The sequence below is a fragment of the Homalodisca vitripennis genome, chromosome 4 (assembly GCF_021130785.1).
Source record: "Homalodisca vitripennis isolate AUS2020 chromosome 4, UT_GWSS_2.1, whole genome shotgun sequence".
Taxonomy (NCBI): Eukaryota; Metazoa; Arthropoda; class Insecta; order Hemiptera; family Cicadellidae; genus Homalodisca; species Homalodisca vitripennis.
Genome location: NC_060210.1, coordinates 33,630,134 through 33,648,568, shown reverse-complemented (window position 1 = coordinate 33,648,568; position 18,435 = coordinate 33,630,134). Strand labels below are relative to the sequence as shown.

Genomic DNA, 18,435 nt, shown 5'->3' with positions numbered 1-18,435 from the left:
AAAAATCAACAATTTGTTTATGAAAAAGGTAAAAGATTGTTTATACGATTGGTTGGAATATCTTTTAATTGCCATTACTAAAAATATTAAGAGTAGACGATTACTTTATTTATCGTATGATTGAGAAGGTGAGGTGATTAATGATAGGTATCAACAAGGTTACCATTGCCTCTGGATTAAACATATACAAGAATAAAATTATATATAATATTTTAACCAACAGATATAGGAACAGTCGTTTCAAGAGAAATAGCATGCTATTCTAAAGCTCCCTGAGTGTAGCATGGATTACTGTGTTCTCTCTGTTTGTATGTTCAATGGCATATTCTCTCCGAGTGCAGGCTTGACGAAACATTAATATTCCAATTTAAATCCAAAAATTTTCATGTTATTAAGATTTAAAATATTCAGAAGTAGTTTTTTTCCAAGTTTACAATAGTTGGAGGTTCATTTTCATGTCAGTGTCTTCTGTCTTTGGTCCAGTAAGCAATAGATTACATCCAAAAATCAGAATTGACAACTTATAGAAGTATCAAGTTCCAAGTTTTGATCACTCAGCAATAGATTGTTCTCAGAGAATAGACTTCAAGATTCAACGGAGTTCAAAGTTCCCAATTTGATCCACTCAGCAATAGATTGTTCTCAGAGAATAGACTTCAAAATTCATCGGAGTTCAAAGTTCCAAATTTGATCCATTCAGCAATAGATTGTTCTCAGAGAATAGACTTCAAAATTCATCGGAATTCAAAGTTCCAAATTTGATCCATCAGCAATAGATTGTTCTCAGAGAATAGACTTCAAAATATCGATTCAAAGTTCCATCTCTTAGAGAATAGGCTTCAAGATTCATCGGAATTCAAAGTTCCAAATTTGATCCACTCAGCAATAGATTGTTCTCAGAGAATAGACTTCAAAATTCATCGGAGTTCAAAGTTCCAAATTTCATCCACTCAGCAATATATTGTTCTTAGAGAATAGGCTTCAAGATTCATCGGAATTCAAAGTTCCAAATTTTATCCACTCGGCAATAGATTGTTCTCAGAGGATAGACTTCAAGATTCATCGGGTTTCAATGTTATTTGCCTGATACAATTAGCAATGTATTACTTCATAAGAAGCCCATGTAATCACTGATTTTAGAGGTTAAATACTCAGTTGTATGGTTGAAACTCGTACGTTACCGCTGGATTAGTCTGAAAATAATAAAATAAACCAATTTAAAAATTGTTACAAATTAATTTTTTAATGTATTAACTGCATTAGTTTATTAATATCGAAGTAACTTTATGCTAAATAAGTAACAGGTACACTGGTTGAAACTATTGTTCAGTACTAATCATTAGACGAAAATGTAGTTTAAGAACATGCAACGAATCCTAAACAAATAAATTAAGAACCTGTTGTGCACACAACTTATTTATTGAAGACTCTTGGAGAAGTTTGAAAAAACTTATAAATACTACTAAATGTAAATATTACAATACGAGTACTTGTCCAAATGATTTATTTTTTGGTCGAGGCCTTTCAAAACGAAAGGTCTCATTGTATCTACAATTAAATTACATTTTACTATTTCTAATAAGAAGAATACCGGCAAGAAATTACAGTTCATAGATTGCGATGCTATCTAGTTTTAAATAGTTTTTTACATTTTGAATAATCTTAAATTTCTGTATTTGTTCTTCTTTGGATGACGTATATAAAAGACATGTTAATTGTTAATTAACGACATGACAACACGCAATATGTTAGGTAACTTCACCCCCGTGCCTTAACACAATCGTGCAAAACACATTCCACACCAAGGTGTTAAATGACACATAATGCTTGTCTCCTCTCATGGTCTAGATCGTTGTTAAGGTTAGTAAGTCGGCTGAATTAGTACTTCGTGTTGAATCAACTTAACCTGAATATTTGGCTGGGTCACTAGGTTTACAAGCAAAACTCCTTCATCCCAGTTTCGCCTACAGTGTTTGGGAGACTATCGTCACACGATTGATCGTTTCAATCTTGGAGAGACGTTGACAGGTTAGCATCTTTTATGAGGAACAATGCAATACAAAACCACAAACATTACGCTAAACAACGCAGAAAATGCATGTGCTAAACCAGGTTTACTTCAAAATAATTCTAAAATTAGTATTAGTCAGTTAACATCTCTTTAGGACACCACCTTTTTGCGTTATCTAAAAACACCATTGCTAATTTAAGCTTAGATCACCTGTACTTGAGTTAGTAATTTCATTCTTATTTTTTCTTCTCTTATGTTTTAAAGGAAACAATATCTCGTTGGGTATAGAGTGGGGTAGGACGACCTGGATGTGTTGACTACGTTCTGTTAATCAATTATAATCTTATAAATACAAATTTATGTCTAAGGCTAAGCGCAACACATGAGACCGGATGGACCAATTCAGCTTTTTTTTGTTCGTTGGAGTCCGAGAAAGGGTCTTAAGATAAGAAAATTTGGAAAAGTGTTCTGAGATACTTTTTAATTCTGTAAAATAATAACATTCATAAACATAATCCCAATTTAGCTAATAATAAACAGTTGTTGAGACTTTCAGCTGAAGTTCCCTACAGGCTGAAACATTATGGTGGTTCAGTATTCTGACAACACGACTCTCTGTGTTAAAGCCAAAACACTTCAAAACTTGGAAATAATAATTACTTTTTCTGAGTTGAATTCCTGCATTCAATTTTTTTCTGAAATAAACCTGAAAACAAATGAATCAAAATCAAATTTCATGAAATTTTCGCTAAGCAAACGAGAATCTGAAACAAGACCTTCAGTATTTGTGAATGATCTCCCGCTCGATGAAACGGAATCAACAAAATTCCTAGGAATGTCCCTAGATCAAGGACTAACCTGGGACGTTCACGTGGATCATGTCTGTGCCAAGGTTGCATCGGGCATCTTTGCCCTTCGCAATTTGGCAAAGCACTGCCCTATTACGGTATTAAAAACGGCCTATTATGGTTTAATTTATCCCCACTTGGGATATGGAATCAAACTTTGGGGTAGTTGTGGACAGCACAAGCTGGAGCGAGTCTTCAGGCTCCAAAAAAAAGCCGTAAGAGTAATTTTGAATTTAAACAATAGAGAGTCGTGTAGAAGCGCGTTTAGGGAGCTAGGATTTCTGACTCTGCCCTGTGTCTACATTCTCGAGGTGATCCTCTACTCCGTGTCAAGGTGTGCTTTGGTTAGGGGACGGGATGTTCACCATCACGGGACGAGAGGCAGGGACAACTTGCGCGTCCAACAGCACAGGACAAAGCGTTCAGAAATTTACTATCCCAGGTTGGTGCCAGATTGATCAATAGTCTCCCTGAACACATCAAGCAACAAAATGGAAAACATTTCAAAACTCAGTTGAAAACTCTTCTAATTTCGAGGGCATTTTACTCGGTTGGTGAGTTTATGATGGGTCGCTGGGATGATTAAAACCTAAAATTCTCAAAGACCATCAAAACAAATAAATTTGCCGGGCCTGTAAATCGTGTGAAAGAGGCGTGAGTGATACAATGTGTGTCTGAATGGTGTATTGTCAGTATGAATGATTATGTTAGGTAGGACGACTGTGATACAATGTGTGCATTGTCTGTTCACAATAAAGTTTATTATTATTATTATGTTTACATGTTCTAATTTCGAAAATATCAACACTTAAGTACTCTTAAGTGAACTTGGAACTTTAGTTAAAACTGTACAGTTTAATAAATATACTGTTAGATACCTCTAAATACTATTTAAACATTGTTATCAAACCCGCCTTTATAATAAAACTGTGAACGTTTGAACAAAAGATATACGAAACTAGTACGATTTTTGACATTGTGTTATGACATTTTAAAGTGACTCAAGTAAAAATCCAAGGAATGAACACTAACACGTCTCAACGAGCTGTTTTTCAGAATACAGCACGAAAAACAGTTCTATCACATAAAACCTATGATTATAAACCACTATTTTTAAATGTTAAAATTAGTAAATATTATTCAGTCTTATCGTCATAGGTACCTGGATTATGATACGTGCGCCGGAAGTAGATGGTTTTTGCCAAAAATATGTACAGGTATGTATATTCTCTTGATTGGGCCAACAAAGCAAAATCAGCTGTAGTTCCGGGAATACATTAGATAGGTAATTATGTAGGCTATACATTTTTCCTTGATTGGGGCAACAAAGTAAACTTAACTATGGCACCATAAATATGGGAGTTAGACGAACCATAAGGGGTTAATAACAAGGGTAGCAGCACAGTTTAACCATTCGTTTATTTCCGCATTACTGCCACCGAAAATTTACTTTACAAATTCAAGTAATCGGAACCATTTCTTAACATTTGCCCTCCACACTTGGGAATTCCAAATCAAATTCAAATAAAGAATGTAATAATCCTAATCTGTCCAGCTGTTAATGCTGTGATGTATTTGTGGAAACACTTCGAATACAAATCATATCTTCAAGTTTGACGCAACTGTAGTGTTTGCGACAACACCGTGAAGAACTGTACCTGTATTTTTAAGGTTTTCACCTCATGTCTTGATTTGGCAGCAGTAAACAGTGGAGTACAGTCGGGACCGAGGTCCACGGCCTATGGAGGTGAGTGTACCTCTAGTTCCGTCAACTACGGATCTCACCGCTGCGCCTGGTGCCTCACTTGAAGCGGACAGACGCAACAACGGGGTCACCTGCGCCGCTACTGCTCAGACAATCCCAGGTGAGGCTTCCTATCACAGTTACCATAACATCACTCCAAAACGTGTATGTTTTAAAATACTTTACTTTCAGTTCAATTAAAATAAGTGTTGTCAAAACACGGTATATATTTTTTTCTTATGTGTTTACATAATTCCGAATTCGTAATAAAATCTATTGAAGTGATTTTTGAACGCAACAATGAGAATTGAAGACTGTAAAAACGTACCTAATCGCTGTCTATGAATTCAGTTGTGCGTTTCATAAACGTTGCTAGGGTGTGATAAGATTTTATTCTGGAATACATTGTAAGGCAAATACTAAATCTATAAAGTTGATATTTTGGAATATTTAATGAACTATCCTTTTATCATTTAATTATTAATGTAACATTTTTAGTTGACAAAGCTAAAAGTTACGTTACGAGATGTGCTCTGAGTATTACGTATGTCCAAGCATAATCACTATATTAATTACAGTCCAAGAATATTTCCTAAAATAAAGTAAACATTTTACGAATGCAAAAAATGTGAACAACTATAATCAAATAATAGGGTACATGCTATTTGAAAAGGGAAAGTGCAGAAAAGAAATAGCAGCATAAAGCGTTAGAAAATTATTTTTTATTCTGTGCATTATTATTTTTTTTATAACCAATTGTTAAATATTCGGAAAGTTGCTCCAAACTAAAAATATGGCGAGCCAAACAGTATGGATAAATGAAAAATGTAAGATTCAAGGTATTGTATGGCTCACAAGGGAAGGAAGTAGCAAGCGTTGCTATATATTTACATTTTCCTTAAAAACAAACATCGCCAGTGTTTTGTGTATCACGATAAGTTCAAGGCTGTGTGACACAATGGACTAGAACGGAGGTGTAAAAATCCCAGCCCAAGTCGATGAACCCTTTCGGTCTGTAGGCTGGACAAAATGTTCATTTTACGTATGTGACAAAGGTTAGAGCTTTGAGAACTCCGTATGAAATGATCTGAAAAGAGTTGTCAGATCATTCTTTATCGCAATTGATGAACACCTGCCATAAACACTCTTAAGCTGTAGAGTTATACGAGGTGTTTGATTTTAAAGGTAGCTTATACGCATGTTTAGTTTTTGTGAGATTATATATTTTGAATAATTAAACGATAAATAAATATGTTTGAGATTTCGTTTCTGAGGAATCAATAAAATGTTTCGAAAAACTAGAACGCGTTTGGAAACGTATTAATTAAATATTAAAAATGAGACATACCCATTACCTCTATGAGGATATAAGGAGTTTTTAAGGTTGACCATTCTTCTTATGGGGTACAATAGTTTTATTATGACATATTTACGCCATATCAAGTTCATATAAAGTACATACATCACATTAATAATACGAATATAAGGCAATTTATGATCACCATACAATTTAGTGCAATCAAAATACAAATTTGTTTGCAGCATATTGTTCATTTGTTTATAGTATAATGATGTCTATAAATATAATAAAATTGAAAACTGTTAAGACTATAGGTTTTTTATAAAGATATATAAAAAAATAAAATATCGAAATGCAGATTAGAAGTTTTTAATTGTGATACATTGTAGTTTATTGGGATTGTAACTCATCTGAAATAAAAATAATCACAACTATCTAACTTTATACGTTGAAATTATATTTTGTACATCTCCAAATTCATGTTGCAAGAGTACAAACAGTGCTAATACTTGATATCTGCGCGACTTTATTGTATTTTATACATAATCCTGTAATATTCTGTAATTAGTTGAAGAAACGTTTTAAAACGTAATGGAAAAGGTTTATATTTTCTAAAAATTATTTTAACTAACCGCTAATTAAAAGAACACATCGTGACTGAACTTATTAGATCATTTTATACTGAATTCTAAAAACCCTAATCGTTCTAAGTTAGGTGCATACGTGATACGAACGTTACTTACATGTGTAATTTCAGTCACTGACCTATTGTAATCTAACGGATCAACATGAACGCCTACAAAAACAGAATGCGCAATTCTGCAACCGGTGTGCTTTGCGGACAGTGTAAATGTAACAACTACGGCGTACGTCACAGGTCACTGACAAGTTAATAAGTGTACCGAGTATGATAACGAATGTCTGTTACAGTATTCTGGCGTAGAAATCAGGTTTTGCTATTTTTCAAACTGTAACTTGATCATTCGATTAAATAAACACAAGTTGTAAATCAGCAACAAACCAACATCGGTGAGAACAGAAATAGTGCAGTCATTGGAACAAAACATTTTAAAACCTGTTTTGTTTAAAATGATTTTCTCGTTTAGTCATGACTCTTATATCCTAATAATGAGCATTTACTTTCTCTATTGATTGTAAATTGTATGTAGTTATGAGCACCGTATTTGTAATGTTTAATTGGCTGAGCGTTAGCGAAGCTTATCACTTGAGAAGCTAGAACCTGTTTATTTCTGTCTGACTATCTCTCTGTCTGTTTGCACTATATCACAAGAACGCACTGACCCATAGAATTGAAACTTTGCTTGAAACTCATTTTTATATACGTAACATCGAGTTTGTTAGTTGTGTATAGCCTAGCAATCCAAAGGATTTGGCTGAGCGTTAGTGGCCATTGGTCTAATGAGTAACATGATGGCAGCGAGAAAATTCCAGAATAAATAAATTTGGTAACAAACTGAGTCCTATCCTATGACATTTTAACATGTTACATGTAGCCTAATGAAATGAGGAATATACGTAATTTTACACGTAACCTTAGCGAATCCTCTTACACGTCAGGTGTACTCCTCTTTGTAACACTACATATTTTATACGACGATGAAATGATCTAAATGGATGATTTGAAGATATGACAGGACTATGAACGATGCCCTAGTTGTGTGAATAAAAATTAAACATAACTTTAAAATAGCTCGCTATCTCGTTTGTTAAACTCTTGAAAATAAGCTTTATCGTGCACGAAGCGTAAACAACACTGTAACTTATTTATAATAACTTATTTCAACACGACGCTGTACATACCCGCATCAAACATTACAATAGAAAATCACTAGGCTGACGTATTTTTATCTACAGTTCAGTTCTCAAAATGTCATCTTTCAATTTCTTCTGTGTATAAAACGATATTCCCAATTCTGTTTCCTTTCCAATATTCTTTTTCATGTCATTCGGTGATGTACTTGTATATAAACATATGAAGATATGTACGCTTTTAGTATGGATATGTGGGCGTCCTGATATTATTTTAAGTCCGTATGGTGTTTTAATTTGCCCAATTACAATGTTTTTTTCGCTTGAAATTTAACCGTGTTAAAGTCCCGTGAACTTAAGTTTTACTAATTTAGTATGCAATAATTTGTCGTACGATTGGTAAAAAATGTATGTAAATCATTAGAACAAAAATGTCTCATATGTACACAGAGAAAAGCTGTAATTTATATGAAGTCTTAATTTATATAAATTGTTAGAAACGGTTATCCGGAGAAGGCGAGCTTGGCTCTTTAAGACTACGACGTAACAATGTTAGGGTCAATAGTGAACAATCATTTGAAGCGGTAGCCGTATACGAAATGGTATTGCCCGAGGGGTGAGGAGTGTTAAATTTAATTCATACCGGTATTGTGCCCAGAGGGTTGATTGAGTTTGTTCCCTCGCCGGCTTTGATGAACATATTAATTATTTGTAAATAATGTAATAAATTCTATTTTACGTTTACAATGATTATACGAATAAAATCTGGTCAAACCCCACTGATTAAAGAAATCTCAAGAAGGAACATTGCGATAAACCCTAACACCTAAAATAGAAGACCCTATTTTTGCAGTTATGTATTTTTATTGGTATCTTCTAGGATAGAGAAATGGAGCTAACTGTTGAATTGAAGAATATGTGGCGCTTTGTTTGGGTTGGAATTAAAGGTGCGCACTACCACAGTGCTCGAAGTCGAAAACAAGACTAAAGGAGATTACAAATCATATCCTTGCTAGTATAACAACGTATAGGAAACCAGAATCAAATTAAAGCTAAAATTCCACTCCATACTTCTCGTAAACCGGGTTTTCATGGTATAAATCAGATATTAAAATGTACACTTTATTGTCTTTTGATGGGACCGTTTACACCATTATTAGAAGCGTTAACGATAGATTTATTTAATGGTGTGTAGAAAGAATGGGCTCTCCTTCAATACGCTTGATTATTATCGGTATCTGCCTGAAGATTACGGAAGGTCAAGAGCTACTGGGACTGCGCGGCATGGTTTGGCCAGGATATACAGTTCACCGCAATGCGGTCTTGAAAAGTGTCTGTCAGCCGAGATGAGTTCTCCTTGAGTCCTTGCGTATGAAGTAGCCGTAACATTATGCAATGTAATAAACGGTTTCCGAGTTAGTGTCCGAAAGAGAAGAGGGTATTTTCAAACAAGAGGATAATTAAAAAAAAAACACGTTATTCTTTTCAACTTGCGAATGCAAGATAATGAAATGTTACCAGCGGTCATAGTGAACGAGTCTCTTATAGAGGAAGTCGACTCTATTAAATTCCTAGAAATTCATATGTACAGAGGGCTAACTTGGAGAGATAACATCGACGTGCTATGCTCCAGAGTTGTCAATGGTATCTTTGCTCTACGGAACCTAGCAAAATCATGAACGAATTTGAAAGAGCCTTTCAGCTCCAATAAAAGGCAGTCAGGATTATTGTAAATTTAAATGTTTGTCTTGTAGAGATTCCTTCAGGAGTTTAGGATTGTTGATTTTGCCTTGCCTCTATATCCTGGAGGTGGCCCTGTGTTGTCGATACAAATGTGATTTGACACATGGCAGTGACAACCACAGATATAATAAGAGACAACTTGAGGATTCAGTATCACAGAACGATGGCATATGAACAACTTTCATTTCAGGATGGTGTCAATGTGATCAACTTACTCCCGGAATGCATTAAAGGATTTTCAACAAAGAACGTTTCAAAACTCGATTAAAAGAGCTTTTAGTGTCGAATGCGCTTTATTCCGTTGATGAGTTCATGACGAACCTCTATGAATAATAAAACTATTTTGTTAATTCTGTTGATTAAATGATTTACATTTTTATGTTAACAATTGTACAAAAATTGATTACCTAATGTAATTTGAGTAAAAACTGGTGTTTTATACTTAATTCAAATGTATATAACTATATTAATATGCGTTGCTATATGATTGACGCAAGCAATACAATTGTAACAAATTACCTATTAAAATTAATACAATTTGAATTTGTTTTATTTTATGTCTGTCTGTGTTTTCTTTACAAATGGATGGCTTTTAGTTATAATGTTGTAATTTAGAATGTGCTTGCAATTAATCTATGCTACTGTTACAACATGACCACCATTTTGAAAGTAATAAAATTATGTACTTTTTATTTATATAGTAAGTCAGGTCATAGTAAAATGAATATTCAGGACATATTGTAACACCATATCTTAAACTGTTTTAGAGGAATGAATGTTTTGATGGAAAACAAAACAGGATACAGCCATTATATGTAATGTAACATTTTTTTACATTTCGGAGTATGGTTGACTAAGCTCTAGACTGCCGGTAAATGGAGAAAGGTAGACGGCTGACAACGATAATCCCCGAAAAGTGGTGTCGCGACACGGCCCAGGAACATTAGTCAGTGACGCAGTGACGTCGGCTGGCCACAGCGGCCGCGGTGCGAGGCGCGTGTTGACTTTCCCCTAATGGCTCCAGATAGACTTTCCACGATTAGCTTTCACAGTCCCTTAGGCACGCGCCTTCGCTGATCTGATCAGAGGCACACGTTTAGCCAAATTATGGCTGAACCTTTCTGGAGCACAGCACCCATCTTTATACACGAATTTGAGTGATCCAGTAGCCCACAAACAGTTCCACTCGTTTGTAATGACAATGTTAGATACTTGTCTAATGGTTTTATTTAGATTATTAATTTAAAAGTAGGTAATTCTTTTGTTAAAACTTGGAATATTATTTGAATACGAGGGATGTGTGTAAGCAATATAATATAATATCCTTCTAGTAGATGTCTTCAGACACATCGACTACAGCTGTCTTATCAGAAACTGTCCCTAGTTCTGTTTACAGTATTCACGTCAGATACCGCACTCCAGTGGCGTAACTAGGGAGACGGAAAAATTAAAATAATATCGTCCCTCAAAGAGGCTTAAACAATATTCGTATAGCACCAACCCAACTTGTTTGATATACATCAGTTAATTTTTTTACTTTTTATTAGGCCTATCTAATTTATTCTAATGTTGATTCGTCACATATCCCTGTGTGGTGTGCTCTTTAATTTGATTAACCCCCCTTACCTCACCTCACAAAAATTAAGTCTTAGTTACGCCACCGCCGCATTCTATGTATTTAACTTTTTTGCATCAAATTTTTGTTTTTTTTTTTATTTTATTTATTTTTTGTTTATTTATATTTTTTAGAACGATCTTTAAGTATTACATGTCAGTAATACTGAATTATTTAAATAATCATAATCGTTTACTAAAAAAGTCATTGAAAAAATTAAAAGTTTGGTGGGTCCGGACCCCTCATTGGCTACGTCCTTCACAAAAGCTTCCGTTTTGTTAATACTTGTGGGAACCAGTACGGCAGACTATGTTATTCCCGATCGGTACCAGTTTCGCGCGTGGGTTACAATTGGTTTCAAGGGCCGAGGCTTAATTTATTATTCCGGAATATTTATTGTTGTAATATGAATAGTAGCTTGAGCTACGTCCAGTAAAAGACGTCATATTAGTATTAAGCACGTTGCGTAGTACAAAATAACCTTCAAAATGTTGTGTAGTTATAAACCTTTCGTCTTTTTCACCTTCGTAATTTTAATAAATTTTATGGAAACTTGGGTTACTTAGAACAATAACCTTCATATACTGTAATTACCACTCCTCGCTCCCTGGTTCCATATCAAACTTAGTTATAACTTAAAAATTGGTCATTGGTCATCGTTACAAATAAAATGCAAACTAATGATTTGTTACAAAGTAATATAATTTTGATATTTTAATATACTACAGTTCCAGTGTGCAAATCTATGGCAAGTATAAGAAGTCAATTCTGGAATGTACGTACTCATAAGGATATCCGTGAAACTAACTGTGAGCCTAATTGCTATAAAACTTATATTGCCACTTTCCGTTACTTTTTTTATTTTCAGTAATTACCAAAAAATCATACCGGCCTCGATGTAATGACATTTTGCAGCATTGAAGGCGTACCAACTAACAAACAAGCACAGCAAGGCGGAGGTCGACCCGTGGGGCGAAGAGGGGTACATTAACTGTTCCGTACCAATAAATTGCCTTACTCTTCAACATATTTACAGGACGCATAGTATGATAGAGGAGAAAACTTGAGACAGTATAAACGACAGCTATGTCCCAAACAGTTAATGATATTTACTGAAATAATCATTATACTTGAAAGTAAAGTTATGTTCATGTCACATCACGTTGAGCTTGTGTACTACTACAGCTGTACCTCTATCAGTCACTCTTTGACCCACAGAGACCTCGTGCTCGCTCAGTGTGGACTGAGACACAACACAATAAGCAAACAACATTTCTGTCTGTCAGCTGAGTGGATGCCGAAATATTTGTTAAAATGTATATTATTAAACACGATTACCTCGAGAAAATGGGGATGGGCATTCAGCATGTAGTCCCCGCAGTTTACTATAAAACTTAATAATTTAAGGATGTAGCATAATTTATTTCACCCCTTGTATTTTATTGATAATCAAAGAACTTATTTACACTTTAGTTCAAATTATCACCAATTATAATATTATTATTGACGTTATAGTGCTTTTCGTGTTTTAAACGAGAAAAAAAATTGGTTTTAAAGAAGTGTTGTATATATATATATATATATATATATATATATATATATATATATATATATATATATATCTTGTGGACACAGATGGAGGTGAAAACAATCCTTGAAAACAATACTGTACGGGTCGTTTACGAAGCCTCCGGTAATATTTCAAGAATTTGTTCGTGTCAAAACAAACAAAAATTTAATTTTTAAACATGGGTCAGAAATGCTTAGTTTACCGTATGTCTATTTGTTTTTAGATTTAATGTTTTTACTTCAGAAACTAGTAAAGTTAAAAAAACTCAAATTTTGGACAATTATTATGGGTTTTGCATTATCAAATCAATATACAACATTTGAGTAGTATTAAGTTTCAAGATAAGTTCTAAGTTTTAAGAAATAGGATAAGTAGTTTAAGTTTAGTATCAAGTTTTTGTAATTTTAAGTTCATCAAGTTTCAAGATAAGTTCTAAGTTTAAATAGGATAAGTAGTTTAAGTTTAGTATCAAGTTTTTGTAATTTTAAGTTCATCAAGTTTCAAGATAAGTTCTAAGTTTAAATAGGATAAGTAGTTTAAGTTTAGTATCAAGTTTTTGTAATTTTAAGTTCATCAAGTTTCAAGATAGTGCGTGATTGAAGTATTGTATTTAATGATCTTAAGCCATAAAAACTAATAAGATAATTACAATGTTAAAGAACAATGAAAGATTTTAAATTGAAATAAAAACATTTTGACGCCTAGGTCGTAAACTTGGACGGTAAATAATGTAGACATAAGCCATTAACTGTTACAATGCATGGTTAATTATACTGTATGTAATAAAATATTGTTCTTTGTATTACAACCATTACATATACATAATTAATTCTTAACCGATTGTAATGTTTTAAGTGCGAAAATGTCTGTAATTAAATGTATCAACTTATTATTTGCCCATATTGTCATAATCTTAGGTCTATTAGTTGTTGTTATGCTACTAAAATTTCAACCGTCAACCATTTTGAAACGTGATATGATAGTATAATATAGAATATTCTATTGGGGCTGCAACAACAATAATCATGGAAAATTTCAGTTAACTAAACTGGTGTTTGAAATAAAAAATAAAATCTAAAAACAAAGACGTACAGTAAACTAAGCTTTTTGTTTATATTTATAATAGGCTACTTTTTTTATTTGCCTTAGCTTGATAAACAAATTTCCAAAATATTACTGGAAAATGTGTAAACACCCTGCATGCGTAATAAATATAGTTGGGCGTTTTCTTTTTATTTGATCACTACTGAACACTGATGTAAAACCAAATTTCGACGTAAGGAAGTCATATATTTTTTTTAATAAATATAAGTGAAGAGAATGTCATGGTTTTTTAATCTTGTAACGAAATTGTGGAGTAAACAAATATTAAGTGGAGTAACAAAAGAAATTTATATGCTTTTTCTGCATTCAGAGATGTTATATTATATTATTAATATTAGACCTACTATATTATATTTATTATAAAGGGACATGAATTTTACATAAAAAATATTTTCCAAATTCAAAATCGGCTGCATCATCTCAGTTGTACTTCATTTGGAACCCGCGTAGCAAAGCGAAAGGCTATCTTGATAGGTATAGGTTTTTATGATTTCTAGCCCAACTATTGTTATATGTTACTTCATAATACTCAAGAAAAATTTATTTAAAAATTTCACTGGCAAGCGATATAGATTCTCAAGTTCGGTGACAAAACACACAATGCTACTGAACACATCTTTGGTAGATTAAGTGTTACAAGACATAATTGACAACAATAAGCGTATTGTAAAAGTCAATCTTTTTGTTAAATTAATTGTTTAAAACTAATAATCCGCACGAAATGTTCAAAATGAACAACTGCAGAGAATTCATTATTTAAAAATCAAGTACACCATATCACTTGAAACGAATGACTCCATTAAAACACTTAATTAGTAAATAAAAACTTAAATAAGCCATCATTTGTGTATTTTAAATACGAGCCAGTCCATGGCACAAGCTTCAATATATGCTATGCCTGCTCGTGCGAACATTTTGTCCGTTAGTATTTTTTTTTTTTTACATATTCCTTCTCGTATTTATGTACGTGTAAGAGTTTCCTGAAAAGTCATTCAAACGTTGCCTTAATTTCGAGCAGACTTATTAAACAAAATATAATGAACTGTTTGAAACACATTTTTGAACTTTTCCACAAATTGATTTTAAGTAGTATTAAATCACAAAACAAATGTTATTAATAAAAAAATTTAAAACATTCGTTGATGGCGCAAGTTGCCCCGGGCGGTGCGATTGGAAGCCAGGAAATGCGATACTTATAACCCAGGCCACAGTCTTCTCTTATTTGTTTTATAGTATAGAATTACATTGCAAATACTCGTATGTTCCTTGATTAATGTTGTATTGCTACAATGTTACCAAACGACAATTTCGTTATTTTATTTACTTTTTATATTTCTGTTGGTGTGAGGCGGGGGCCCCGGGCGCCACCAAGTCTAAGACAGTCCTGCGTTTACCCTTTAACCTCTTATTTTCTATATTTGGACTATCATGCATTTACATATTAGACTGTAACCATAACATGTGCACCATTGAAAAACATTGACCGTTTAGCTGGAAGGAAACAATAACAAAAGTCGTGCTCTTGCTTAAATCTTTTAAACATTTTAATTTTATTATTTAAACATATGAACAAAACATGCTCACAATACCAACACAGACCTAAAAAGATCGATTGTCCTCATCAATTGAATGGTTTAAGTTTAAAATACACAAAGCCATATACTGTATTACGTTTGGCGTTCCTAAATTGGCAAGTGGCGACAAAATGTCAGCAGAGAGACGCAACATTGATCCGGGCCCAGGGCGGCTCTCGCCCTACTTCCACAATATAGGGTCTGAATACAATTGGGGTAACATTAACTGATTATGTTTAGAACTATGTTTTAGAAATATTCTTAAAATACAAATTTAAGTTCCAGCTAATATAGTGATGAAGACATATGGATTGTAAATCTCTGTAACCACTTCACTTTACGTTATGTAAGGCAATAATTACGTACAGTAATAGATGAACCTCTAGGTTCATATAGTCATTTGCATTTACATTATTCCGCACTTTTATTGCTAATATACTCAGTTATCTTAAATGTTATAAACAATAATGATATTCCAGTATATTAAGTATTCTTTCTTATCAATCAAAAAGTAAAGCATAAGGAGTCTATGTTTACAAACTTTTAGATTATACAATAATAGAAACTACATTTTATTCGTAATAAGGCTAATACGTTTGAAACTAATTTACCATTGACTAAATTGTTAACATCTAAGTTAGTATTATTCTCAGAATGCTAGAGCGTTTAAGATATTAACATTTAAATATTGAAGGACAGATATAAATATAGACAACGTACGGACGTATTCGTTCTAATTAAACACAGAAAATTGTATAAATAGGCCTGTTAAATATTAACCATACATGATATCATAGTCCCCCAATGTCTCTCACCGTGTACGCTATTTCGGGCATTTTGAAATCCTTGAAGCTGGGTAGGCGGTTGACCAGGCTGGCGGGGATGGAAGGCATCGTGATCACCGGGGTGATCCTGGTCTCCTGCAGCTCAGCCTGCTTCTGCTCCTCGAACCTCGCGAGTATCTCCGTGATGTTGGTCTCTTGCACCACTCCCCCCATCACTATTTCGTTCAGAACATAGTGCGCGCGATCCACGTTAAAGATGAGGTCCAGTTCGCACACGTTCTTGAAGCACTTGTCTAACGCTTCCACAAAAACTTGGATCAAATCCAGAATGGCCAATTCTGATTCGGCGGTGTCGCAGCAGAAAACGAAGTACAGAGTCGTGAAGTGTCTGTACATTATTTTGAAGTCGTCGCCGAGAAATGTACACTTCTCGATGAAATTGCAGTTCTCATTGTTTTTTTGTGACACCGCTTTGAAAACATCCGATAAAATTTGTTGTTGCCTTGCTTCCGAATGGTCAGTATAAAATTTCATCAGTCTAGGTTTACCGTAGTTGTTGAAGACGAGCACTGATTGAATCATGGTTGACACTGGCACTGTTAGGTTATGTGAGCCACCACAGCTGATCACAACAACAATGTATAATGTTTCAGTGTAACACAGGAATGGACAGTTCATGTGGGCGGAAGGCAGCGCTAGCGGTAGCGATTGTATGTACTCTATCAGCTGTTAATCAAGTCAACAGTCAAAGGTTATACCAAACTTCAACTCGTAAGTGTACAGCTATAATCTATTTAATAAGTAATTTTCTTACTTTTTACATATCTACCAAGTGAGGAAAATATATAATTCATAATAGTACTATAATTGTGAGTGCACCTATTAATACTAATATTTTGATTCCTTCGTTTTATTATTTGTGCCCTTTGATAAAATGGTACCCAATCATTCTCCTATCCATTATCACATACAATATATCCTAAATTTGATAGTAACAATTATTATGGATTTGCATTTGTGCCTTTGTTAACAATGTACCGTATACAAATAATGTAAAAAGATTAATTTGTTACAATGTTAAAAAGTTTTCTATTTGACAATAAAGTAATTTTTTTGTAAAAATTACTTGTTGATAATTGTACCCACATTACTGGGGTTAAAATCAATTAACATATAAAACATTAAATTTTATTGTGGAAGTATTCACTGCAAATCCGACATACAAGTTAACTAATATTTTACTATTCATTGTATTTATATTGTTGTAAATATCACTTTTATAAACCATTTAAATTAGAAAAAGACTTTTTACACTGTGGTAGATTTTTTTATAGAGTTCCGCATTTTTACGATGCATCGGTAGAAAATATATGTCTAAGTTCTAGAGTATGCACACTATTCATATTAGACACCTGTTCATTTGTGTATGCCATTTTGCAAACCCAGTAACTTTGTGTACTTGGCATTCCAAAATAATATTAATATAAATTTCGCTTATCTGAATATGGCAAGCTTTTCTTTGCCAAGTTCTTATGTAACGTGAAAGTGCATGTTACAATGTGACTACCTGAATTACTCCCGTAACCACATTGTTTTAAGTAAGACTTAATGTTCCTCAAAGAACGCGAAACTTGTATATGGTGTATATGGTAAATTGAGCAAATTTCATAAAATTAAAAAAAACGTAATAAAATATTTAAATCAAAATACGTTTAAACAGATAACAGCCAAGATTGCCAAAACAATAAACACAAGCCTCAACCAATAAAATACTAAGCTGAACAATTTAGAGACATTGTTAAACGTTAAGATTTATATAGTATATCACGTTATGTGATTACATGTGAAGTATTCTGGTACTGAGATGATAACCTGCTGACGGATATTTTTATGAAGGCAACTCTACATGTTTGATCGAAATCAAACATCTTAACAAAACATCACTGGTATTAACACATAGGTAGGGCTGCTATTCCCCATGTTTTTAACTTCTTGGTTAAATATTTGAGACTAGAATGTTTGGCCTGCGAGTTTTATTCCTACTTGTTCTGATTGTTTCTTTTTTAAGAGATGATACCTAATTTTAGTAGCTTGCGATAGGGAAGCAGCGGTGTTGCTTGGTAGATAATTGGCATCTTAGTCAATAAAAATGAAGGGGAATTAAGTGCCGGGGAGACTCGAGATTAAGGAATACCCCTCATTAAGCAGTGGGTACAGAAGTCCACCCACGGATATTTTTTAGAAAATCGCCTCTGAAATCGTATTAATCGTTTTGTATTATTCTTTTTTTGTTTGGTGCCGAACAGATAAAAAGGACGTGTCACAAACATTAAAATACTCTATTTGTATAATGTATTTAATTAAAATATAA

The 18,435-nt window shown here is 33.5% G+C and overlaps 2 protein-coding genes across 2 annotated transcripts in view; one reads left to right on the top strand and one right to left on the bottom strand.

The window, feature by feature from the left end:
* Positions 1-889: 889 nt before the first annotated feature.
* LOC124359144 (AP-3 complex subunit sigma-like) lies at positions 890-16,742 on the bottom strand. Its single transcript, XM_046811634.1, has 2 exons — positions 16,095-16,742; positions 890-1,193 (listed from the first exon to the last, which is right to left on the bottom strand). The coding sequence occupies exons 1-2, from the start codon at positions 16,740-16,742 to the stop codon at positions 1,152-1,154; spliced, it is 690 nt and encodes a 229-aa protein (XP_046667590.1). The 3' UTR covers positions 890-1,151.
* LOC124359143 (protein takeout-like) overlaps positions 16,724-18,435 on the top strand; it is a 13,722-nt gene continuing 12,010 nt past the window's right edge. Inside the window, exon 1 of the mRNA XM_046811633.1 lies at positions 16,724-16,835. Within this exon, the coding sequence (XP_046667589.1) occupies positions 16,730-16,835 (106 nt within the window). The 5' untranslated portion in view covers positions 16,724-16,729. The remainder of the gene's footprint in view (positions 16,836-18,435) is intronic.

Excerpts from the sequence above, each read along its gene's own strand:
- LOC124359144 (XM_046811634.1), bottom strand. The coding sequence starts at position 16,742 with ATGAACTGTCCATTCCTGTGTTACACTGAAACATTATACATTGTTGTT. Across the intron at positions 1,194-16,094 it reads TGCCCGAAATAGCGTACACG|ACTAATCCAGCGGTAACGTA; the intron begins GTGAGAGACATT and ends TATTATTTTCAG.